The 27,089-nt window shown below is 34.0% G+C and overlaps 4 protein-coding genes and 2 pseudogenes across 5 annotated transcripts; 1 reads left to right on the top strand and 5 right to left on the bottom strand.

The window, feature by feature from the left end:
- Positions 1–104: 104 nt before the first annotated feature.
- LOC107360081 (uncharacterized) lies at positions 105–1,356 on the bottom strand. Its single transcript, XM_015926705.3, has 3 exons — positions 932–1,356; positions 674–734; positions 105–560 (listed from the first exon to the last, which is right to left on the bottom strand). Exons 1-3 carry the CDS (start codon positions 1,037–1,039, stop codon positions 373–375), a joined length of 357 nt encoding a protein of 118 aa, XP_015782191.1. The 5' UTR covers positions 1,040–1,356; the 3' UTR covers positions 105–372.
- Positions 1,357–2,943: 1,587 nt separating this feature from the next.
- Positions 2,944–6,849, bottom strand: LOC107370612 (uncharacterized). Of its 2 annotated transcripts, XM_015938588.3 has the most exons (3): positions 6,222–6,845; positions 3,882–4,025; positions 2,944–3,791 (listed from the first exon to the last, which is right to left on the bottom strand). In XM_015938588.3, exons 1-3 carry the CDS (start codon positions 6,407–6,409, stop codon positions 3,053–3,055), a joined length of 1,071 nt encoding a protein of 356 aa, XP_015794074.1. In that variant the 5' UTR covers positions 6,410–6,845; the 3' UTR covers positions 2,944–3,052. The 2 variants fall into 2 exon arrangements, with proteins under 2 accessions (XP_015794074.1, XP_015794080.1); XM_015938594.3 differs by lacking the exon at positions 3,882–4,025 and having other exon boundaries at positions 6,222–6,849.
- A 10,686-nt stretch (positions 6,850–17,535) lies between these two features.
- LOC107359946 (ornithine decarboxylase 2-like) lies at positions 17,536–19,213 on the bottom strand. The gene is made up of 2 exons (XM_015926553.3): positions 18,766–19,213; positions 17,536–18,709 (listed from the first exon to the last, which is right to left on the bottom strand). Exons 1-2 carry the CDS (start codon positions 19,072–19,074, stop codon positions 17,654–17,656), a joined length of 1,365 nt encoding a protein of 454 aa, XP_015782039.2. The 5' UTR covers positions 19,075–19,213; the 3' UTR covers positions 17,536–17,653.
- Positions 19,214–21,196: 1,983 nt separating this feature from the next.
- On the top strand, positions 21,197–23,475 carry Usp14 (ubiquitin specific protease 14). The gene is made up of 7 exons (XM_015929787.3): positions 21,197–21,322; positions 21,494–21,672; positions 21,763–21,971; positions 22,037–22,383; positions 22,447–23,019; positions 23,120–23,194; positions 23,296–23,475. The coding sequence occupies exons 1-7, from the start codon at positions 21,307–21,309 to the stop codon at positions 23,376–23,378; spliced, it is 1,482 nt and encodes a 493-aa protein (XP_015785273.2). The 5' UTR covers positions 21,197–21,306; the 3' UTR covers positions 23,379–23,475.
- A 55-nt stretch (positions 23,476–23,530) lies between these two features.
- Positions 23,531–24,364, bottom strand: LOC107362718 (receptor expression-enhancing protein 5 pseudogene; annotated as a pseudogene).
- Positions 24,365–24,926: 562 nt separating this feature from the next.
- On the bottom strand, positions 24,927–26,093 carry LOC107362708 (4-hydroxyphenylpyruvate dioxygenase pseudogene; annotated as a pseudogene).
- Between the last annotated feature and the right edge of the window lie 996 nt (positions 26,094–27,089).

Below are 27,089 nucleotides of genomic sequence, written 5' to 3'. Positions count from 1 at the left end.
AACAATAAATGAACCAATTTGCCAGAAATTTGATTAAAAACAAAATTTGAATCAGAAATGAAAGTGGAATGAAAATTATTCAAATTAAACTTTAACCAAAGGTTGGATTGAAACAAAAACCATAATTGTTTTCCCTTTATTTAGATTGCATTGATTTTTGTCTTCATTATGATCAGATTAACCCAATACAAGTGAATTGAAATGATTAAATAGTCCATTTTGATTGAGAGAGAATAACATTTTGATTAAACTGCTTGTTTGCTTAATAACTCCCTTCTTATGAGTATCCTTAATAGTGAAGATTGTCGTGATTTATGATGAAAATTGGTGGTGAGTTTTGGGTTTTGCTTGGTTGTGATGGTTATCCAAGACTTATTGTGATTGATAGTCAGCTTGATCATTTAGAGGTAATTGAACAATTGATCGTTTACCAACAGTTACTCCAAATAAAGGATCAACACCAGATCTTTTAGGTATAAATGGCCAACCAATCTCACGATCAGCATCATAATCATTATCTTGTGAACGATACAAAAATTTCCATGGTCTCATGTATCCAGCTACAATTAATGGACCAAAGGAAGCAACAGGAATAAAGGAGAAACAATAATAGACAATAAAGAAATTAAATTAACAAGCAAAATTGAGAAGAAATTAATTAATCAAGACTTACCTCTTCTTATTGGCATCCGCAAATAATTACCAAGAGGCTCTTTACCATATGATGAGTCCTCCTATTGTTACACAAAAGAGACAAAAAAGCACGTCGTCAAAACATAGGAAAAGACTAATTACCGGACAATTTAACTGAACAAGCAGATTATCCAAGGGAAATTAACAGATTTTGGTTAACAATAAACAACTTAGCAAGCAGCAATTAACAACACCAATTGTGAATTAATTGAAATGAAAAACCCAAATAAGTACCAACCTTTGCTGAAGCATCCAGAGTCAGAAGAAGTAAAATGAAAAGTGAAATAACTAAAAGCACAGCAGCAGATTGTATTGTTCCTTTAATCATCTTCAATTGTACCAACATAATTAGCTGATTGTATAATTAAACTGGTTTTTCACTTGGAATCAAAATTACAATTAATAAAACAACAATTAAAAGACAAGATAACTTGTAACCAGAAAACGCGTTACAAGCAGGTTGATAGGGAAAGTTGATAGGACTTGTTGTTGGATCAAGTATTAGACCAGCTTAACCAGATATCGTATTTGAAATGCACAAAAACCGTTGGTTTAGATTGAGATGAACAAATTGTGAGACCAAATTGTTGCTGTAAATTTAACTATATTATAGGGTTTTGCCTAGTTTATAAGGATCCAGTTTAAGTGAATCAAATGATTAAAGTGCGCAAATGAAACTTACTCAAGAGCATTGTTTACTCTCATCCTATTATGATCATCATCATCTTTTCCCATCCACTGGAATTGTTGCCTCCATCCTTCCCCATCTTAAACAAGATAAGGTTAAAAGTGAATCCCAGAAATATGAAAAAATGATAATCATTCAGATCATCGGAAGTCCGGTTACAGTTTAATAGACACTTATTTACAAAATTCAATTCCGCTGTTGAAATATCATATGATAACCAAGTCTAACATCAAACATGAAGATACGTTTCATCAAGAAATTATTCAAGTCTAAATTTATCATTTAAAAATATGTAAATATACATTTGAAAGGTTAAAAAATTCATGATCAATCTTTGACTATTAAAAGAGTTGAAAATTAATGCTCGTCTATTGCTTTACCTTAATGAAGACAATTAAAAAAGGTTGTTTAAAACGATATTATTTAAATGAGCTTCTTCATGTTATAATCATTATTTACCTTTTTTAAGGTTATTCAAGAGAAATGGGAAAAAGATGAAATTGACAATTTAAACAAACCTAATTTAATATTGAACCTTAATTGGGTAAATTAAATGTTAGCTTTCATTATATTTCGTTTTATAAAATATATTGTCTGGGAAGGCAAATAATGATAACTTTCAATGAATGTTTTCCTTGCATAATTAGATTTATAAGCAACTGAAGGAACAAAAAATTGAAATTGTCCAATTGCTATTGATTGACATTGAGATGATTAAATTTGATCATAATGTTACAATGATAAGTGTTTGAACAATCACAATTGGCTGTATTCAATTGACAAAATAATAATCCCTTTTTGATACAAGTTTGGGTTACAATTGAACGATTCATCGATCTCATCTGCTATCCAAAATTAGCAATATCAATTGAATGAAAACCTCTTGACTTGACAATAATAATGTTATCATTGAATTATGTCTATTGTAATATTCATACCTGCAATAGGTTGATATAGATGCTGACAAAATGTAGACCACTAATCATTGAGATTATTTGATGAATTTCATTTCAATGGCGACTAAAGGTTTAGCAATATTGATCAATATTGTTTTTTCATCATCATAATGGAGAAATCCTGGGAATTTCAAATCCTATCAGATTTAATCTCATATAATCTTTATTCTTATAGATGACTTTTGACCATTTTTGTTTGACCTTAACTGATAGATTGAATTGAAGATGGCTTAAGGTTTTACTTTGGGTGAGATGAAATGACACTTTTTTGGGGTTCAATCTGAAACATGCTTTTTAAAAGTCAGGTTTTAGGATTAATCGTGTTTTCATTTTCATGAAAATATAAAATATTATAAACACTTTGCTCTATTTTTAAAGTCAGAATATTCAAATTAGCTGAAATCAATAGCAAACACGATCGCATTGACACGGCAAACTAAACATACAACTGTAATTGACTTGAAACTAAAGGAGAAATGGAAATGTTAAGTCTTGAAAGAAGATAGAAATCTCAATTGAATCTTTGATTCTCTTAAATTAAGGTAATTTCATGGATTGGTGAAGATTGTTTCCTTTGATTTCAGGGAAATAACGAAAATAGAAATGAAAATATCTGAAAAAATAACATTTTAATGTCTATGGGAAAAGAGACAATTTTCTGGTTAACAATAAATGTGTTTCACCTTTTAGGTTACTTGGTTAAACTTTTAGTTTATCAATATGCAAGCAACTCTTTGGGTGTGAATGAATGCGGATCAACATCGGGATGAACTTCATCAGGATAAAGAGTGTTCATGGTTGCCGTTATCTTGGCTCTTTGCCAGGTTCTCAGGATCAACATGAATTTAAGTAAGGCTGCAAACATCCATCGGAATACTGTGTATTTAAGTAAAGTATCAGCCAGAGTTACCATTGATTTGTAGCCAAACTTGTGTTCAACTGGAACTGAAGCAGTGATTCCAAAAATTCTGTACCATTGGCGCATTAAACCTTGAAGGGAAACGATTGGAGCTAAAGGTTGAATTGCAACTGCCAATACCTTTGATACTTCAAAACCATGATCAGATGGATATTTGCGTTCCTTTGAAACTGGACGAACATCTTTAGCCAAAATCATATCACAAATGGCAAAAGTTTCATCGTAATCGGACAACATTATATTGTTTTCATCTTTAATTCCTAAAGTGTAGGCAAGAACAGCCCAAAAGTGGATTAAATCTTCCATCTGAGATCGAGTTATCTCATGGATTCCACATTTACGAGGAAACAAAACAATTGGTGCCATGATTGACCAAAGGATAAGAGCCATGTCATATTGGGTAACCCAAATTGGTTCACTCGACTCTTTAGGAACCAATCCATTCATTGATTTGACAATGTTACAGTGCAAAGTATTGATCTTACGAAGTGACTTGTTGGCTTCACTGCCTTCTTTGAAAGGGTCAGATTCGTACCTAAAATGGACAAAAAGGACATTTTTATGATTAATTATTTTCCTTAATTGTATTCAAGGCTTTGGATTAAAAAAGGGACTTGATTATTACCAAATTTTAACATGTCTAAATGTATCCAAGTAACGATTAAAAAGCTTTGCGGCTGTTGAATGGCTTTTTGTTTTAGCAACTGGTGGTATCATCGATGGCATATTGAAAACGACTAAAAGTCCGGTTAAATGACCAAGAAAAACACTGTAAAAGTAAAGACAAAATTAATATCGAAGAGAAAGCAGAGCTTTGAAATGGTTTGCTAAAGCAAAGACTTAACCCAATTGTCACATTGTCAAACTTGACAAAAATGGGTAAAAACGAAGTAAAAGTTTATTTCATTAAATATGAACTCTGTTGGTTTGAAGAGAAATGCAAACTTAATCAGTCTGTGTGGTTTGAAAGTTTCTTTGCACGACAGTTATCGAGAAAAACGAGTTCGAACTTTAAACTTTGAACGGTCTTTCTACCTTTATGGAAGAAGATTTTTTCTTGAAACTTATTTTCCTGATGTAACTTTTGATAATTTACCATAAAATGTACATGTTTTGAGAAATAAAAGTTTCTTTTTTCTGTAAAACAGGTCAATAGGATTTTCAATTAAATCGACTTCTTTATGTGGCCGTTAGTGTTAGAGAGTCCAAACTTACTATAAAATGCATGAAAATAAGTTGCCCACATCATAGATGAAATACTTCCTTCAAGTTATGAACAGTTTCCTAGATTTTGGCTTTTGGTTCGCAAACTTTGACCCTCATTATTTCAAAAATGGTATCACATACGATCACCATTCATCGCACAAACATTCGATCTTATTATGGGCTATGACATAATGCAATTTTCAACGGCTGAATTCAATTACAATTTTGTATAAACTTAATTCTAGAAGGATTGTGTATTGATTGAATGCATAGTTTGCAAGTTTAACCATTAAAGTGTTTAAAGTAAGCTAGAAAGACACAATTGTCATTTTTATGCACAAATCATTATTTTATTAGGTTAAAATAAGGTGGGAATTAATTTCATCCGAATTTAAACTCTGTTAGTTTGTGAAGAAATGCAAACTGCGTCCAATCGAGCAACTAAAAAGTTTCTCTGATGCACAGTTCTTGAGAAAATTGAGTTCGAAGTCGAAACTTTGATCGCATTTTGTGCCATTATGGAAGCAGATTTTTTCATAAAACTTATTTCCCTTGTGTAACTGGAAATGATCAACCATAAATTGTACTTATTTCGGGAAATAAACTTCTCAGTTCAACTTGAAATAGATAAGTTCGATTTTCACTTAAACCGATTTCTTTCTGTGACCGTAAGAGTAAGAGGATTGAAACTTGGTATCGGTCCATGAAAATTGGTCACACACATCATGGACTCTGTAATTTTGCAAATTTACAATCAGATCTCTAGATTACAGGTATTGAGCGGAAAAATTTGAGCCTCAGTATTTCGAGAATTAAATCACTTACAATCACCATTCTTTGACTTGACACTAGATTGCATTATGAGTTATGATATAATATGAATTCACACCGAATTAAATCTGAGCTAATTCGTTCAATAATGAAATCATTATAGCACATATGGGTTTGACTAATTATTCATTTTCATAAATAAAGTCTCAAACATGAAAACATAAGTAATAGTTTGCAATAACCTTTTTCCGTATGATCTTGCATGATCTAAGATTTCAGCAAGTCATAGCTTAGTATAATGTCTAATTTTTGGCAGAAGAATGATAATTGTAGGGAATGCCATTCTTGAAATATTGAGGGTTAAAGTTTTTAGGTTAATGGGCAAAATTAAGAGAACTATTACTAAATTGTGCAAAATATTCAGTCCATCATGCGTGCCAACAGCTTTCCTAGCGGGATAATTAGCTACAGCTCTCGGACTCTAACGGTCACAGAATAAAGTCGGTTTACTTGAAAATCGAACTAATCTATTATATTTTGAACAGAAAATTTTATTCCCCGAAAATAAGTACAATTTATGGTTGATCATTTCCAGTTACACCAGAAAAAGGAAATTTATGAAAAAATCTGCTTCCATAATGGCATAAAATGCGATCAAAGTTTTAACTTCGAACTCTAATTTCTCGAATACTATTGATCAGAGACACTTTTTAATTGAACAAATGGACGCAGTTTTTATGTCCTTACAAACTCACAGAGTTTAAATTAAATTAAAGTCCATTTTTACCTTGTTTTTGCATAATAAATATTTTACAGCAGTTGAAATCATTAAAAGGTTGAAAATGGGTTTAATTTGTAAGTCAGGTAAAAATGAAACAACTTTTAAAGGAAAAATCGAAATATTCTGTATTTTGTTAAGAAATTTTGATAGATGAAAATTTGAACTCGCCCTAAATGTAAATCGCTAAAGCAAAATCAAGAAACTCACCTTACAAAATGGTGATAAGCCCAATTTTGGGCTCGTTTGAACTTATTTTCATCATACCAAGAAGGTTTCTCTTTGAATGAAAATCCTTCAATGATAGCAGGTTCACAGACAGCTTCGGTTCGCAATCTTTTATATTTACTTGAAACTTTTTCATCAATTAAATCACTTTTCAATGGAGTAATCATCATTGGTTCACTTGGTTATCCACAAATTGAAATGTAACCAGAAAAAAGTCAACTATTGCTGGCAACAGTAGAAGAGGTTTGAAATGTTGAAAATGAATTAAACTGAACAGACCAAGATTTACCTGAACTACTGACGACTACAATTGTTGACTAGCGAGTACATTAAAGTGAGAACTTTCAGGCTCATTAAACTTAAATTACAATCAGGGAAAGAATTGAAGCAAGAAAGAAGTCAGACAAAATTATAATGATAATGAAATATAACGGGGAAAAGGTTGAAAACGCATACTAATCAAGTAGCGAAAAGTGATTCGGAGTCATCATCATTATCAACATTTTCATCATTACTATTGTTGTTGTTGATTATGCTGTTCATTATATTATTGATGCATTTTGAATTGAAAAATTTGTGTTTTTTTTAATTTTTGCTTTACTCCTTTCATGATGTAATGATAATACAAAGTAAAGGATAAAATTGAAATAATGACTCAAGTCTAATGAATCGCAAAATGTATTTCATACACTTTAACGGTTGTGATAATGTTTGCTCAAAATTGGCTGCTTAAAAAGCTATCAAGTAATTCAATTGATGTCCTATTTGATTTAAAACTGTTTTCATGTTCAACATGATTTAACCTCAGCTGATTAACATGAAAAATAAACTCGAGTGTTGACAAATGTGTCAGGCAATACAATTCCTTATAACTGAAACATGTAAAGATTCTCGTATTAACTTATCCTCATCCTGTTTCATTATCCGTGGGATTTTTTGAACGAGTAATATTGGATCATTAAAGCAGTGTTGTAAGTTTCTGTTAGTTTCGAGTCAAGTTCAGGTTAAGATCACTTCGCTTGGACCAGACGTAGTATATGGATTTATGGCGTCCATAGTCTAATGTTGACATGTTGAAAATAACTAAAAGTCCAGTTCAGTGACCAAGAAAGACAAAATTAATATCAAAGGAAAGGCGAGCTTTAAAGTAGCCAAAACAGGGTAAAAATTTATTTAATTCAAATGTGAACTCTGTTGGTTTGTATAGATATGCAAACTGAACACTTTTGTGCAATTTAAAAGTTTATCTGAAAGACAGTTTGCAAGAAAATCGAGTTCGAAGTTGAAAACTCGATCGCATTTTGTACGTATATGGAAGCAGATTATTCCTTGAAACTTATTCTGCTGGTACAACTTTTGGTGATAAACCATAAAATGTACATGTTTTGAGAAATAAAAGTTCCTATTTTCTGTAAAACTGGTCACTTCGATTTTGCGTTAAATCGACTTCTTTCTGTAACCGTTAGAGTTAGAGAGCCCAAACTTATTATAAAATGCATAAAAATTGATTGTATACATTATGGATAAAATACTAACTTCAAGTTATGAATAGTTTCCTAGATTTTGGCTTTTGTTTCGCAAACTTTGACCCTGTTGTATGACCAACGGTTCAATAGGACTTCTAACACAAGATGATCGAGCCTAAGCGTAGAAAGCCTTTTATCTAGCAAAAGCGAACACAAATTGTAGCTCAACCGAGTTGAGTTTTCCCACGATGAAACACAGTTCGTTGAACAAGTCTAATGACCGACTAGTCAAACCAAGTTTAACACTAGTAGTAATAATCAGAGATTATTCACAGCTTTAGTAATACCGAGTATTACAGGCGTATATCAACCGAGTTGATATGGCGTATTCCAAGAATACTTGAACACAGTAAGAGATTCCGAGAATCTACTTAAATGAAGGACAAACAAGATTACTATTTCACAGGTTTAATCTATCAAAGTCACTTAATTAGAAATACAATTTAGATGGCTATTTATACATGAAATTAGGAAATGTAGAAATAGGAAATAACATAAAAGAACAAGGAAATAAAGTATTTCCACAACTATCCTTGTGGCTAGCAACCCGGTTGCTACCAGCTGCACCTGACAAGGCGCGAGTATCAAATCACCCAACATTCCCCCCGACTTAAATCAAACTATCGGGCCTGTAGCACCAAGGCTTATCTCCACTGTTTGACCATCGGTCAATCTTTGTCCTGGTGGCAATCCTATCCAGAATGTAGGCTTGTGACCAATCTGATGTTGTCTCAACGTTCGATGATCACCTAACACTGTATAATCAATCCGAATAATGGAACCGAGTTCCGTATTAAAATATCTTTCGATCCTGGTTCTCAAATCACTGGCTCTCATGTTTAAGTCTAGCCCAGTAAATCTACCAGATCTTCCTCCAAAACGCACAATCACCGTTGGTGAACTTCTGTACTCGTTGCGGCAACGAATATTATTCATCATTCCTTGGGTCCGATTGTTGTTGTTATCTCGCAGAGTGATATTTTCTTGCCTTAGAGCATCGTTCTGCATCATTAAATCGATGATTTTAGCAGCCCGCTCTTCTTGTTGTGATACTAAGGCTTGAATCCGGGATTCCAAACGACTAACATATTCAGGATTGCGTTTACAGGTATCAACATGATTTCGATACTCTTCATAAGTGATGATCTTATCACAACCATCAAATTTACACCGAAGCTTTAGCTTGTTTAAAATAGATCTACTTCTTCTACCTGGTTCAGCAACCAATGGTAACTCTCCAACCGCGTTGGCCAACCGTTCTTCTGAACACCTCAATGGACAGGTCTGTACTTGTTCCATGGCCTCTTCGCCTCGTAAATAACATCGATTACAGAAAATTGCTGCACATCCAGGCCTAGTTATGTGAATCATGGGATCAATCACTATATCGAGACAATAGGTACATCCATAGCCTTCCCATTCCTCTGGATTCACGAGCTGACTGGTCTCAATAGCATAAGGTTCAGGAATTTGCCAATTCCGTGGAGCTGGAGCTGGTTGATTGTTAGGTTCAATCACCAATTCAGGTTCTTGAGCAGCAGCAGCTTGAGCTTCAATAAGGCGACCTTCTTCATATGCCTGAGCATCAAACACAATTTCCGGTAAATCATCATCGAAGGGATCTTCTAGACCAGGAATCCAATCTGCCATTCTGAGATCACTTGCGGTTGAACTCGGTTCAACAAGATAATCCAAATTAAGCAAAACAGCTAAAACCAAAACGAAACACCCAAAGTATATTCACAGAATATAACCAAACGAATGTATCAAAGATACAAAGAACAAGATGAATTACTCCGGGAGTAATCAATAACGACGTGTTCTCAGAACACAAGTATTCCACGAATACAGTTGATTAAAGCACAAAATTAATTTGCAAATCAAAAAAAAACAAATTCAAAACTGAAAAGAAAACTGAAGTCACCAGCACGAGTTCCGAGAACAAGTGAGTTAACTTCCTAATTTGCGAGGGAAACGTGAGTCTCGGTTACTAGGTAACACCAGAGCAATGGATCGATTGTTAACCTCCAAATTCAAATACAAATTAATTTACCCATTTAACCCCAAAATCGAAAATAAATTAATTTAAACAACAGCGTAATTAGCAGAAACCCAACATTTCACCCAACTCATCATTGGCTTCCTCATTCCGGGAATGAGTTTGATTGTGGTATGGCCGCAGTCTGGAAACGTGAACTATTTCCTTCTTAACTGGACCTTTCAGGTTAATCAGTTCATAATTAACAGGGTTAATTTTTCTAATTACTTTATACGGGCCTTTAAAACGGTCGATGAATTTCTTGTTTTTCCCTTTCACCAACAAAGGCTGTTTTAACAAAACTAGCGAATGCAATCCAAAATCAGCTTCTTTATGACCTTTATCATAAAGCTCTTTTGACTTATCTTGAGACTTGACAATATTCGATCTGGCCAACTCTCTAGCTTTAATCAAAGCGTCTTCTCTTGTACTGATTTGATTCCATTCAATCTTCAAGCCAATTTTCGACTCCCATGGAAGCCGGGCTTCCACTCCATGGACCAAGTAAAATGGCGAGAACTTCGTAACTCGATGAGGAGTAACATTGTATGCAAATACCACCTCTTTAAGGAACTTGTCCCATTCGCTCGGATTATTCCCAGAATAAATACACAGGGTTGTTCCTAAATACGAGTTAAATCTCTCGGTTTGTCCATCGCTTTGTGGATGATATGCTGACGTTGGTAAATGTCTTATTCCCATACTTTCCAAAAAGTTCTCGAATTCCTCAGACATAAGGTTCGTACCTCGATCAGTTAAAAGAGTTCCGGGAACTCCAAACCTCAAGATCCAATCATCAAATAATACATTAATTATCTGTTCACTTTCAATGAATTTAACAGCAGTTGCAACAGCAAACTTCGTCAATCTATCATTGATTACCACCGCATATTTGAAACCATTATTAGACACAGGCAGCTCCATGATATCAAGGCTTATATCACGGAAAACGTCTTTCGGGCATCGAATGGGAATCATCAATCCTTGACTCGATGAGGGATATGGTTTCCTCCTTTGGCACTTATCACATTTTCTGATGAAGTTGAACAAATCCTTAGACATTCCTGGCCAATATGCTCGACATTTAAGCTTTTCAAGACATTTATTCATGCCTAAATGACCTTCATCATGAGCACCTTCCATAATAAGAACTCTCAATTCTTTTGGAATAACTGGCACGAATTCTTTACCTCTTTTGAACAATAACGTTTGATTCAGAATCAAAAATTTCTTCTTGAGCCTACTTTTTGCTCTTTTTGTCAACTTATCTGAGTTCAACAAATCTCTAATTTTCAAGCAATAAGCATCTCGTTTTTGTACATCTCTGAACGTCTCAACTGGTTCAATGTAACAAATTGTAATTTCATTCTGATTCAACCTTCCGGGAAGGTTAATCTCTTCTTCATCTTCTACACCAGTATCTTTTAATGGATAGCGTGAGACACAATCAGCGTCTCCATGCAATCGTCCACTACGATATTTAACAATGAAATTAAATTCCTGCAATTTAATTGCCCATCTTGTCAATCTTGGTGTCAATCTTTTAGATGAAGTGAACCAGCATAATCCACAGTGATCGGTCACAACCGTGAAAACTCGACCAAATAAATAATGGCGTAACCTCTGCAAGGCCCAAACAATAGCCAAGCACTCTTTTTCAGTAACTCCATAATTCATCTCGGCTGGATTCAGGGTTCTGGAAATATAGCATACGGGCTTCAAATTTCCATCAAACTGGGTTTGATAAAGGACTGCTCCAATACCGTAATCACAAGCATCGGTATGGATTTCAACCTTTCCATCATTCTGAAAACATGCTAGAACAGGTTTACAAGTAATAATCTTCTTCAACTTCTCGTAAACATTTCTCTCTTTTTCTGTCCAACAGAAAGTCGCATTTTTCTTTAGCATCAATGTTAGCGGTCTCGCCAAATCACTAAACTTAGGAATAAATCTCCTAAAGTAACTGCAAAGTCCAAGAAATCGTCTAATATCCTTACAGGATGAAGGTTCCGGGAACCTTAGGACTGTAGCAATATTACTCTCACTTGGTGATATGCCATTAGCACCGATATGATAACCCAAGTAATCAATGCTTCGGCGATTGAAAGAACACTTTTCTTTTCTTAATTTAACGTTGAACTTCCTCAATCTCTCTAAGACTTTTCGTAAATTCATATCATGCTCCTCATCAGACTTACCAAATATAAGTATGTCGTCAAAATAAATATAGCAAGAAATATAATTCAAGCCAGCGAGAACCTTGTTCATCGTACGTACTGCAGTAGCAGGAGCGTTCTTTAATCCAAATGGCATCCTGGTAAATTCAAATAAACCTTGGGGAACAACAAATGCGGTCTTACATTGGTCTTCCGGCTTCATACGAATATGCCAGTACATCGCAGCAACGTCCAGGGAAGAGAACAACACACATCCTTCCAAGGAATCCAATGCATCTTCAACCTTCGGGATAGGATAAGGATCCAAAGCAGTAATCTCATTCAGCTTTCTGTAGTCGACACAAAACCGAGTTTGACCGTTCTTTTTCCCGACAAGTACAATTGGGCTTGCCCAAGAACTTTCGCTAGGAATAGCTATTCTATCCTTTAACATATCATTTAGTAATTTATCAACAGCTAACCTTTCCGAAACGGCAATCGAATAATACTTTTGGTATATCGGAGGGTGATTGCCTGTATCGATTGAATGAATTGCATCCGGGATGCAACCAACATCATTCGGCGTTTGACTGAAAACATCATCATATTCAGACAAATCAACGGCGGCAGCAGAAATACTTGAATTCATTTCTACTTCCATTGAATTCCGGGAATTCAAATCAGGATTCGCCAAAACAACACGTTTAGCAACATAATCAATTGCAAACACAGAGTTAATTCTTCGCCTCGTCTTGACCACGTCCGCATGAGGTCTAATTAACTTAACACTTCTATTCTCATAGGCTATCATAACATTATGACGGCAACAGAAGTCAGATCCAAGCAAGACTTCTTGGGTTAGTTTCTTCAAAACTATAAACTTTATCGGAATCTCATGGTAATCAGCTATCATCAGACATTCACTGTACCCAACAGGAACATCAATCTGTGTGTTAGCCATGGTTAACGCTCCGAATCTCCACGGTTTCAACTCGAGACCGCATCGAATCCGAAATGAACCCTTCATTAGTGATACCCTGGCACCAGTATCCACTAATGCTTTTGTCTTGATTCCTTTTATTTCGACTGATAACGTAGGCAGCGTAACATTTCCGGTAAAAGATGATAGAGGCAACGGAAGATCAGACGAACATACTCCGAGGTTACCGGTCAGTAATTCCCAATCATCCCTAAAGCTCTGTACAGCTTCATCTTCTTGTGGTATTCCAGGAATACCTGATGTTCTCGGAACATCATTTACATCAAAAGTTCCAAATGTGATGTTCTCACTCGATATTCCCTGAATATCGGGCGTTCTGCGAACACCTTGACCAACAGCAGCTGCATTCACAACAGCTTCTCGTTGATTTCTCAACTGTATCTGATTTGCTTTAACCTTGGCGGCATCGTAGACTTCCGGACAACGTCTCATGAAATGTCCCGTCTTCATGCAGTTATAACAAATTACAGAACTTGGATCTCTTCTTTTAAAGGTTTTAACCTTCTCAGTCTTTTCTGCTTCCTTGACTTTAGGTTTGACCTCTGATTTCGCATCAGTTTTCACCTTTGATTTATCCACCAAAGCATCATTGATTCCAATTAGATGTTCAAGGACTTCCAAAGTCCTTCTACCAAACAATGCAGACGCTATCGTGTTCCTCATGTTTGATTCCAATCCCTTTAGAACAAACGAAATGATCTCATTTTCTGGCATATCTGGATTAAAATCCATACATAATGATAATACCGAATGAAAATAAGTGGATAGTCTTTCTGTTTTCAAATGAACCCGGTTCATAAGCTTCAGAAAGATAGCGTGTCTGTCCTCTTCTTTTACATAGGTCTCAAGGAACAACTTTTTAAACTTCGACCAGTTTTGACCTTTTCCACTGACCTTCGGAGAGTAGACATACCAAAACCATGTCGATGCATCTCCTTTCATGCAGGCACCAACACCTCGAATCAATTCGACCTCTGTCCAGAAATTCAAAGCAGCAGCTTCTTCATAACTTCGAATCCATGCGCAAGCTTTTTCATGTTCTCCATGGAATGGCGGCAAAGGAACAGCCTTCATGATTGCCGATTTAGCTTTTTCACCTTCTGCTGTGAATTCTTCCAAGAATGAATGAACCTTCCGTGAAGGGCCTGGGTGAGAATCCAATTCTCTTTGAGTATCCATCGTAGGCTCCTCACCTATTCTACCATTAAAGACACTGGAACCAGAATGAGGTGTTCCGAGAACACTAGTACCAACACGGTTGGTCTCCATTCTTTCCTTCTCAGCGACCCTTAACGTACTAATCTGAGAGATATGATCCATCTGCACTTTTCTCATCTCCTTCATTTCTTCTATTTGAGTTGACAATATCTCAGCATGCGAGTTCTGGAGTTCAAGGCACTTACCAACTTGTGTCTGTAACTCGGTTATAGCTATCTTGAAATTCTTGAGAATATCGTCCAGCTTATTCGTCTTTTCTTCGGGTTTCGGCACTGCTGTCATATCGTCTACTTTAGCAGCAATAGAACCAAAATAAACTTAGGGTTGAGCAGCACACTTCAGATAATATTATCAGGCAGATAAGCAATAATTCAAAAGCTTTTAACTCTAGCAGCATGAATTCAGAATTCTAAACAGAATTTTATAGTTCAAAGTTTATAAGGGACCAATCTCCCCCACACACAGCACAAAATACACTCAAAAACAGAGCAATCCCGCAACAACGAGACAAGAGAACGAGGGCATCTCCACCAAATGTTGTATGACCAACGGTTCAATAGGACTTCTAACACAAGATGATCGAGCCTAAGCGTAGAAAGCCTTTTATCTAGCAAAAGCGAACACAAATTGTAGCTCAACCGAGTTGAGTTTTCCCACGATGAAACACAGTTCGTTGAACAAGTCTAATGACCGACTAGTCAAACCAAGTTTAACACTAGTAGTAATAATCAGAGATTATTCACAGCTTTAGTAATACCGAGTATTACAGGCGTATATCAACCGAGTTGATATGGCGTATTCCAAGAATACTTGAACACAGTAAGAGATTCCGAGAATCTACTTAAATGAAGGACAAACAAGATTACTATTTCACAGGTTTAATCTATCAAAGTCACTTAATTAGAAATACAATTTAGATGGCTATTTATACATGAAATTAGGAAATGTAGAAATAGGAAATAACATAAAAGAACAAGGAAATAAAGTATTTCCACAACTATCCTTGTGGCTAGCAACCCGGTTGCTACCAGCTGCACCTGACAAGGCGCGAGTATCAAATCACCCAACAACCCTCAATATTTCAAGAATGGCATCACCTACGGCCATCATTCATCGCACAAATATTAGATCTTATTATGGGCTATGATATAATGTAATTTTAAACAACCAAAATCAATTGTTATTTTTATAAACTGTATTCTAGAAGTATTATGTGTTGATTAAATGCATAATTTGAAAATAAACCATTAAAGTGTTTGAAGCAAGCTAGAAACACACAATTGTCATTTTTATGCAAAAATCATTATTTTATTAGGTTCAAATAAGGTGAGAATCAATTTCATTAGAATTTAATCTCTGTTAGTTTGTAGAACAATGCGAACTGCGTCCAATCGAGTAAATAAAAAGTTTCTCTGATGCACAGTTCTCGAGAAAATTGAGTTCGAAGTTGAAACTTTGATCGCATTTTGTGCCATTATGGAAGCAGATTATTTCATAAAACTCATTTTCCTTGTGTAACTGGAAATGATCAACCATAAATTGTACTTATTTCGGCAAATAAAAGTTTCTGTTTAGAATAAAATAGATCTTTTCGATTTTCAGTTAAACCTACTTTATTCTGTGACCCTAAGAGTAACAGAATTGAAACTTGGTATCGGTCCCTGAAAATTGGTCGTACACATCATGGACTGTGTAATTTTTTAAATTTACAAGCAGTTCTCTAGATTTCAGGTATTGGGCGGAAAAATTTGAGCCTCAGTATTTCGAGAATTAAACCACTTACAATCATCATTCTTTAATTTGACACTTGATTGCATTATGAGTGCTGATATAATATGACTTCATATCGAATTAAATCTGCGCTAATCCGTTTAATAATGAAATCATTAGCACATAAGATTTAGGTTTGACTAATTATTTATTTTCATAAATAGAGTCTCAAACATGAAAACATAAGTAATAGTTTGCAATAACCTTTTTCTGGATGATTTTGCATGATCTAAAATGTCAGCAAGTCATAGCTTAGTATAATGTCTAATTTTTGGCAGAAGAATGATAATTGTAGGGAATGCCATTCTTGAAATATTGAGGGTTAAAGTTTTTAGGTTAATGGGCAAAATTAAGAGAACTATTACTAAATTGTGCAAAATATTCAGTCCATCATGCGTGCCAACAGCTTTCCTAGCGGGATAATTAGCTACAGCTCTCGGACTCTAACGGTCACAGAATAAAGTAGGTTTAACTGAAAATCGAAAAGATCTATTTTATTCTAAACAGAAACTTTTATTTGCCGAAATAAGTACAATTTATGGTTGATCATTTCCAGTTACACAAGGAAAATGAGTTTTATGAAATAATCTGCTTCCATAATGGCATAAAATGCGATCAAAGTTTCAACTTCGAACTCAATTTTCTCGAGAACTGTGCATCAGAGAAACTTTTTATTTACTCGATTGGACGCAGTTCGCATTGTTCTACAAACTAACAGAGATTAAATTCTAATGAAATTGATTCTCACCTTATTTGAACCTAATAAAATAATGATTTTTGCATAAAAATGACAATTGTGTGTTTCTAGCTTGCTTCAAACACTTTAATGGTTTATTTTCAAATTATGCATTTAATCAACACATAATACTTCTAGAATACAGTTTATAAAAATAACAATTGATTTTGGTTGTTTAAAATTACATTATATCATAGCCCATAATAAGATCTAATATTTGTGCGATGAATGGTGGCCGTAGGTGATGCCATTCTTGAAATATTGAGGGTCAAAGTTCGCGAAACAGAAGCCAAAATCTAGGAAACTATTCATAACTTGAAGTTAGTATTTTATCAATGATGTGTACAACCAATTTTTATGCATTTTATAATAGGTTTGAGCTTTCTAACTCTAACGGTCACAGAAAAAAGTCGATTTAGATGAAAATCGAATCGACCTGTTTCACAGAAGATAGAAACTTTTATTTCGCAAATATTTACATTGCATGGTTGGACATTAAAAATTACACCAGCAAACTGAGTTTTATAAAAAAATCTGCTTCCATAATGGCACAAAATGCGATCAAAGTTTCAACTTCGAACTCGCTTTTCACGAAAAATATTGATAAGAGAAACTTTTTGGTTACTCGATTGGACGCAGTTTGCATTTCTCTACAAACATAAAGAGTTTTAATTCGGATGGAATTAATTCTTGACCTGTTTTCACATAATAAAATAACTATTTGTGCAAATAATGACAAATATGTCTTTCTAGCTTACTTAAAACATCTTATGATGGTTGATGGTGGTGGTGATCTGATGGTTAAACTTTGCAAAATATTCATTAAATCAATACATAGTACTTCTAGAATTCAGTTTATACAATATTTTTATTGAATTTAGTTATTTATACAACTACAGTTAACTTATTTGAGCTTAATTCATTTGTCTGATTGTCCATATATTCAGATGATCAAAGTAAATTTGGTTCATGTAAGTAAAATCTTCCTTTCCCAATCATAACTTTCCAATTTTTTCATTAAATCACTCCAAATGACTCCTTTATTTTTCAGAATCGATTGCGTTTTTTGTGAGGCAAAATATTTGCATGTTGGCTGAGAATCTTTATCGTTTGGTAAACCCGTTAAATTTGTATGAGGCAGATAGGCACCACATTGTTGAAAGGCTAAATATTCACCAATTACCAGTTCGGGTAAAAGAATGTCAGACATAATTAAATCATCTGTGGAACCATTTTTACCCCAAATGACTGTACTAACATAATTGCGTGGGGATTGTTTATCGTAAAAGGGATGAGGTGGAGGCAGTGACTCTCTATTGGCATAAACTGAAAGCAACCCAAAGATACTCTCGTTTACATGGTAATGGCAATATTGATCACCGTTGATGCTTTCAATCACTCTTTTACCAATTATGCGAACCATAAGCCAAACAGAAGACTCAACGAAATACCTTCCCGGTTCAGCAATAATCTTGATCTTTTCCCTTCGCTGCGCCTTTTCAATGACACGAGACATTTTTGAAAAGTAATCGTTTTCGGATTGACTGATAAAAGTGCTCGGAAAACCACCACCGATGTTCAATAGCCACATATCAACTTGCTTTGCCAACCCAATATCAAACAGTTTAATTGCCTCATCTACTGCCAAATCAAATAGCTCAGGGTCTTGACAGTTTGTACCAACATTGAATGTAACTCCAGTAATTTCAATGCTGGACTCTTTCGCGATATGAAACATTCTGTCAATTTGTGCTCGACTAAATAGTCCATACTTTAGATCTTTGGTGGTTGGTAGACTTTCAAGGCCCATTTTTTCACTTCGTTTTCTAGGCATTTGAAGTCGAAGCAACACATTTGCTTTAGGAGCCATTGATTTAATTTTGAGAAGCTCAAAGTCACAATCAGCTGCTAGAAACTCGATGTTGTATTTGCTTGAGCTTTTCAAAAGATCTTGAGTTTTGTGTAAACTAGAAATGATGATTCGCGATTTTTCTGAAATGGACAAAACTCGTTCAATTTCAGCCTGTAAAGACAAAATTGGTTTACTATTTAGTCGAGTATTCTGGTTAAAGTACTTACAACTGATGAACAGCTAAAGGATATGTTGAACGCTGACATGATTGATATGACCAATGGATGAGGGTTACATTGGACGAAGTAGAAAGGGTCTATTTCAGCCATTTTTTCGGACCAACGCACAATTTTTTTCACTATTTCGTCTACATTGATGATGATTGTTGTTGAATCAATGTTACTTGCTGCGACATCAACCAAAAAATCTGCAAACTCTTTATCCATATTGGATTTGATTTTACTTTTTGAATGATATTTCCAAAATTTTAGGGGAATCAGTAATTTAGGACATATTGATTTACTCAGTTTAGGCATTTAGTTAAGATTGAAAAAATTAAAAACATCAACTCTAAAACTAATCAGGAAATTGATCTACAGTTAATTTAATATCAAATTACAGTTGCATGCTGGTTAGGACTTTATTCACTACCAGAGAGATTAATTGTCTCATTCATTGTGTATTGACTCTATTGTTTTCAATATAATCTCTCTTCAGATGCTATTTTATCATTCCAGTTTTCCTTCTCCATTAATTAAAATTAATGATGAAAATCATGGCAACATTAAGCTGTTTTGACACATATGATGTATCAACAGACAATTGACAACAATTAAAACTGACAGCAGTTTGTCATGTTTTCATGAAGACAAATTTTTTGTTTTTTTTGTGCTCAACCAAGATTCACCTTCAACAAGTCAGGTTATTCAACAGATTTTTAATTAACCAATAATATTGACCTTATTTTCAGTTCCAAATAAACCAAAATTATCTTTAATTCAGCTGCATTTACAACAAAATTCATTGTATCTGTAAGTATATTACAAATCTGTTGAGTTACTTTCATGCCAAATATTTTATACTTCTCATTGTATTGAAATGAAAATGAGGAATCAATGTAATTCGTTTATTTTGAATTTATTTGGTTGAACCAAAATTTTTCTTCTATTGCATTTGTTTTGTGCTTGTATCAAAAATTCGGAAATAGAAACGTTTTGTTATGAATTATTCACAGTAATTGAAATTTTAAGATGTAAGAGGATTTGGAAATTTATTGTGGATCAGTCCACATCATTGCCCAGCCTTCAAGTGTCCTAGCTTGACCAAGATGTTTCAAAGGTGAGCCTTTCCAGATAGCATCGTATGTCAGCCAAATTGTCCTCTGTTTACCTCGATTGTAAGACTGGGCTAATGCCAATCTGATAATCTTCCTACCAATTGGAGCTTTCTTTTGGACATTTAGCGAGGCCAAAATCTTTTTCTCCTTATCTTGACCAATCAACCTCTCGATTTGATAATTGTTAAATTCACGATCGCGAGAAACTTTACGGCCATTGTAAGTCAATAGATACTTGGATAGATCAGCTGTTGAATAACGTCTCCTAAGGCTTCCTATGTATTTAGCATTGGCAAGAGTTCTTGGTCGCTCTTCATCAACCGAATCAAATTTAACTGTATCAATCAAATATAAAACAATTGTTGACTCTTGGTTAAATTCACTATCTGAACCAATTGATGAGGATTCACTTCCATTTGTTTGTTTGTTGTTGTTGAATAAAGGTGATGAATAAAAAGACAATGAATTTGAGACTGGATAATACTCTATGTCGGAAAAATCAAGGTTAAGAAGTGTCCCATTGTCATCCGTGAGGGTAACATTACTAGATGAACTATCAGATAGCACAAATGAAATAAAAATCAAATTAAGGGTTAAAACACAACTGCTAAAGAAATAGCCGTTAACATTTTTGAAACACATTTCCACTCTGACTGTGAGCCGATATCTTCAACCTTAAACTCTAATTGTTGAGCTTAAATAAACTTCGACGGCTCAGGAAATGATCTGCAATTTTGGGACTATCCAGTGATGTGCATGATGACAAATATGATGATGACCACTCAACAGGTTTCATGGGTCAATGTTCTTATAATTAGCAAGTCGTGAGTAGGAATAAAAATTATGTGGAACCCGGTGACTTAATAATCAAGCTAGTCATTCATATTTTGTCTCTTTTGACTACCGTCTCAACTTCCTCAATTGACCTGAATCATGATAAGCAAAATAATTGATAAAACTGCCATAACTGTCATGTTTTAACCATGACTTTAAATCTGATGAGCATATTTAAATTTGCTGGGATAATCATAACTATAATCATAACTATGGGTGACTATTATTTTGCCTTGTGTTGAGCTTCATCCACATAAAGCTTAATATTTGTCCAAAACAGAATATATTAGACCCAGCATTGTTTTGATTTACTAATTACTTGATAATTAATTTATTTCTTGTCTAGTTATATGATTTAAAGTCAATGTCAATATTTAATTGTCTAAAATAATATTTTATTTGCAGAAATATAATTATAAAATTCGCGCTCTATTAGAATAACCACTGCGCAATAACCACAAAGGATAAATAAACCTTACCCAATAAATAAAGTTCTTACACATTTGTTATTTAATTTTATCATTTCACTTAGGATTAGTTTAATTAAGTTGATTTGCTTGTGATTTTACACGACATTCATTAATATTAGTTGAGAAAGATGCCTGTTTACAAAGGTAAGCGTTTCAAGCTTTTCCTTGGGTTAACTCCATGGTTTAAATCCATTTTATTTTGACCAATTTTTCATTTCAAGCTAATCACCATTTGTGTCTATGAATATCTTTTTCATCATTTACATATTTTATCTCTTTGAATATTATATAATCTGTTTTTTTCTCCAAATAAAGTTAAAGTGAAATGGGGTAAAGAAGTTTACGATGCAATTGATTTGGACACCGATTTGGAAACTGCTGTCTTTAAGGCTCAAGTGTTTGCGCTCACCTCGGTGCCGATTGAAAGGCAAAAACTCATGTTCAAGGGAAAAGTAATTTCAGGTGCATCATGGGATGCATATCAAATAAAGGATGTATGTTCAAATTTAAAACAAGATTTACTTTGATATTTTCATAAATGTACCTTGTTATAATTTGTTTAATCGTATTTTGTTTATTATAAGGGAATCACTCTCTTGATGATGGGAACCGCTGACAAAATTCCTGAGGAACCGATTGAAAAACCCAAATTTATTGAAGATATGAGCGAAAATGAACTAACCACGGCTCTTGATCTTCCTTCTGGTTTGACCAATTTAGGTAATACTTGTTATCTAAATGCCACAGTCCAATGTTTGAAGACCATACCCGAGCTTAGGGAAGCAATAACTAAGTAAGTTCTGTTCAAGAATTGAGTCTCATAAATTGCTTACTTAATGTTTATCGTAATTTTTTCAGGTTTGTCAATAGCCATGATAGTGGCAGCTTTGCTCCAAATGTCACCGCTTCCTTGCGTGATCTCTTTGGTACCATGGAATCAAGATCAGTTGTTGCTCCCATGGTTTTCTTGACCGTATTCCACATGGCATTTCCGAGGTTTGCTGAGAAATCTCCTGATGGTAATCTCATTCAACATGACGCAGCAGAATGCTGGACAAGTCTGATGAGGTCTTTACAACAAGATCTTAAAACATCTGATAAACAAGGAACTGGTGATAATATAACCGAAGCTAGAGCCAACAAAAATCAAAACTTCATTGAACAATATTTTGAAGGAAATTTTGCGGTCACTATGAAAAATACAGGTAATATTTTTCTAGCACCTTTATATTGAAAAATTTTCTCATGCTTTATTTTATATTTTGCAGAATCTGAGATTGAAGAGGAAACCAAAACGGTGGAAAAGTTCTTACACCTTAGTTGTTTTATTTCTAACCACGAAGTCAAATACCTACAATCTGGCTTAAAATATTCCATTCTAGAAGAAACATTAACTAAATTTTCTCCTACCCTCCAGAGAGATTGTCTTTTTACTAAAAAAAGTCTTTTGGCTCGTCTACCTGCTTATCTTACCATTCAAATTATGAGATTTGAATACAAAGGACGAGAGGCCAAAATCTTAAAAGAAATCAAATTTGGTTTAACTTTGGATGTTTTTGAAATGTGTACTCCTGAATTGCAAGAAAAGTTACTTCCAATGAGAAATAAATTCAAAGCACAAGAAGATAAATTACTTGCTGAAAGCCAGAACGCTGATAGAAAAAAGGATGACAAAAAAGGAGATAAAAAGGATGAAAAGCCAAAATATCAATATCCATATTATTTCAAAGATGATATTGGTTCCAATAATAGTGGTTATTATGAACTCCAGGCTGTGCTAACTCATAAAGGAAGAAACATTGCCAGTGGTCATTATTTAGCTTGGATAAAGCGCAATAAAGGTGATATGACTTTTATATAGAATTTTATATTTCAAAACTTGAAACTGTCTATTTGCAGTAACTTGAATGAAATTGATGTATTTTATTTTTTTTTATGTAGACGAATGGTTCCAATGTGATGATGATAATGTTACTCAAGTAACTACTGATGATATTTTGAGACTCTCAGGTGGAGGTAAGAATCTTTCAGATTTTTCTAAATCACTGAATCAGCTTTGTGTTCATATTTCGATAATTTACAACATTTATATTTATTTTTGATCAATTAATTTTCAGGTGATTGGCATTGTGCTTATCTACTTTTATATGGTCCACGAGTTTTGGAAGTCGATGACAAACCCGACAATCCAGATATTTGAAAACTCTCTAATTTGTAAAACTAAAATTGATTTTGTTTAACAAACTCTGAATGGATCCAATAGGAATTAAAATAAAATTATCTTTTTAATATCCTTAGTAACAATTTTCCATATTTACAAGTGTAAAATCATCTGATGAGTCTGATTTCCAGTTAGACTTGATCTTCGTTTTCATCATCCTCGTTCTCAACTTGAACTTTATCTAAATCACTTTTACTTTGCACTGACAATTGTGAATCTTTGCTTCTCTTTTTGAATAATGTAAGTGACCTTTTCTTCCCAATAATTGCATTCTTATCGTCCTTTTGGGTTGATTTTGATGCAACTTGTAGACTTGTTGTTTTTAGATCCATAATATTGGTCGCTACTGATGAAATGAAAAAATGTTTCAAGCTGTTTTCTTGATGGCTACTAATACTAATACTGATAATGAACAACAAAACTTACCTGGACTCCTTTTCTTCAGATAAAAGGGTCGAATGAATTTATTATAAATCTGAATTGAACCATTATTCGGAGATGGCCAAAAAGCCCATACTAGGAAAATAAGCTTGGCCAAAAAGTAGACTGGAAACACGTGAAATATTTTATCCGAATAAAATTCAATGACTGAAAAGGCGGCAAAAACGACCCAATATGTTAACCATTTACGGTCGTCTTCATTTCCTGGCGTTTCTAAAGCTTCTAAAGATTCTATTGCTGGATAAACATAACCAACAACGTTGCAAATTAATTGAGCAAAGGCACCAAAAGTCATATACAAAGCAAAAGCAAATAGTAAACCCTTGGCAAGTTTATGTTTATCGATATGGCTGAATCTTTCACAGTTGTTAAATATGTCACTGATTTTTGGGTTAGAAGTGAATATCGAATCTAACCAATCATCTAGGTCTGTTAAGAACGGAAACATTTTTCTTATGAACAATTTTATTCTTCGTTGATTAATTTATTATCACAGTCTAGCTAAGTATTAAACAGTTCAAATTGCATTGTTGAACTACGCATTGTTGTGTATCTCATATCAAATAATGCTGTTTGACTCATTTAATCAGCAAAAGTAAAAATGTTAAAACTAAATCTTACTAGCCACAGATGAGTGTCATGAGGTGTCATATTAGTGAACAGATAATTCAGAAATTGAAACATTCATTTATAAGTTTCAGGTCAACTTCAGGTGTATCTGGTAGCAAACCAAATATCGAATTCGATACTGATCTAAGAAATGAGCCTGAAAAGCCTTAACAGCCTGAGATCGTTTGGAAGTCATTCTATAATAATAGTGACTAATAATGTTATTAAATTATCCAGGGTTTATGAAACACACAATTCTGTTCGATCGAAGAATCGAGAAATAAATTAACGCATAAATGAATTTTCAAAGAAATTAATTTAGTTTTATTTCGTCTTCTTTAACTCCATAGTTTAAAATTAATTATTTAGCAAATAAAAAACTTGATCTAAGTACTGGTTGCTCCATTTATAAAAACAAATACAAGAGTTATCAAAAATTAATTGTTGATAAATTAATCAAAGATGGTTCGAGTTGATTCACAAGTTGCCTCGCTGCTTTTGTAACCTTTCAACTGCCTCATACAAAGCTTGTACATTTCCAGCTCCAAAGCCAGAATGGTTATTTCTCTGAATTATCTCTAGATAGGTCGTAGGTCGATCAAACAATGGTTTGGTGAATAATTGAAGAATATAGCCATTTTCATTGAAATCACACAAAATGTGCAGTTTTTCCAAAGTATCAATAGATTCCTTGATTGTAATTTTAGACGATTCCAGTCTTTTCCGAAGTTTCACATAATAATCAGCCGGAATGTCAAGAAATTGAATACCTCGAGCTCTTAAGCCTGTTACTGTTGCTACAATATTATCTGTTCGTAAGGCAATATGTTGAATACCAGATCCGTTATTGTATTTGAGAAACTCGTGTAACTGAGAAACTTTGTCGTCAGCTGATGGCTCAACCAGATTGATGATAACATCTTTTGATTCATTGGCAACAACCACCATTTTCAATCTACTAGTTTCAGTTTTGACGTCAAAGTCATCCACAGAATAAAATGTTTTCAGACCCAATTTGGAATAGAAATCAAAAGTCTCATCTAATTGTCCAATCTCCAGCACAGGAACAAAATGGTCAATCACTTCAAAGGAAACATTAAATTCCGGAGCAACCTCGTGGAATCCATTGAAACTCTCTGACTCTAATGGTGCAGAATAGGAAGGCAGGAAAGATCCCGAATAACGGCTTCTTTCAACCAAAGTGTGAGTAATTGATCCAAATGGTGATATAACTGCCATCCTAATTGATCCATGTTGATCGCTTTCTGTCCAAGGGCCTTTGACAGCATTTATCCCTTTTGAAGCTAGTTTGGCCAAATAACAGTCCAAGTTATCAACAGTGAAAGCTATATCTTTAACCAAATCACCTCGTGATGATACAATAGTCCACAATTCACCAGAACCATATTCGTAAGTTGAACTTAAAACCAAAATGATATCTCCTTGGGTGACAACATAGGAACATATGGATCGACTTCCAGTTTCCAAGCCTTTGTATCCAATCAGCCTAAAGCCGAGGAAACGCACAAAATAAGCGGCTGTGTATTTGGCGTTCGAAACATAAAAGGTAACATGATCTAGGCCAATTATCTCTGATTGTTTAATTAAATCCGATTGAATTTTGGTAACTTGTTGAAGAACCATTTTTAATATTTTTTCAAATATTCACTTGCACAATAAATGAAGAGTTAAAAGATGAACTGTTGATTATTTTCTGAGTTTGGATAAAAAGCATAAAAAATATTCATTGTATGGCTTAAAGCTTACTCATTGAAATGATTGAAACAAGATTCGTTGTGTTTATTTATTCATTAATTTTATTGTTTATGCTAATTAAATGACAGTTTCACTGATCCAGTTTTTGGTAAACATCTCAAATTCTTATCAGATTGTTTGTCTGATCAAGTGCATGTCACCCTGACCTGTTCATCTTTATCTGATTTGGTTTACGGTCAGTTAGCACTTGGAATCAAAATATTAAACTCTGCTTATTTGTTTTGAGCCTCTTGCTATTTTAACTTGAATTTGTAACAATCAACCAAAATATTATCATCAATATTGATTATTCAGCATGAATTAAGAGTAAATTTCTTTAACGTTTTCCTTCTAATCAACAAATTGCGCCTGTTAGCATCTAATGATTTCAACTTTCTCAATGCTTGATAAAAGTGATCGGTTGAAAATTTAACTTTAAAAAATTGGGTGATTTAAAAATTATGTAGTCAGCTTGAAATGTAAAAGACAACCTTCATCAATACAATGCTGGTTGATGTCTCAAAACTAACTGCTTTCAGGCTCATTTAGATCAATGTTAAACAGAATGACGCAGCTATTTTAATTTAGTGACAACCTGTTGAAATTCATGAGCTAAGAAATCTGATTTCAATAAACCAGCAGAGGGTTGAACTTCAAAATTTCAGGGAAAAATTTTTATTGTATAGATTTTTGTATTGATACAGTAGTCAAGTATTTTGACACAGAGTCAAATATTTTTCAATTGTGTAAGATTTACAAATCAATGTTAGTATCGATCATCAAATGAAATCAAATCGAGATTCAATTTGTTAATTAATCTTCAAATATTATATTCAGTTAATTTTGGTCAGTTGAGGTTCGATTATCGATGATTCAGTAACTGTA

Source organism: Tetranychus urticae, chromosome 1 (genome assembly GCF_039701765.1).
Source record: "Tetranychus urticae isolate SD_2017Ah chromosome 1, NJAU_TeUrti_SD_1.0, whole genome shotgun sequence".
In the NCBI taxonomy this organism is placed as follows: Eukaryota; Metazoa; Arthropoda; class Arachnida; order Trombidiformes; family Tetranychidae; genus Tetranychus; species Tetranychus urticae.
This window is presented reverse-complemented; position numbering and strand designations above follow the sequence as displayed.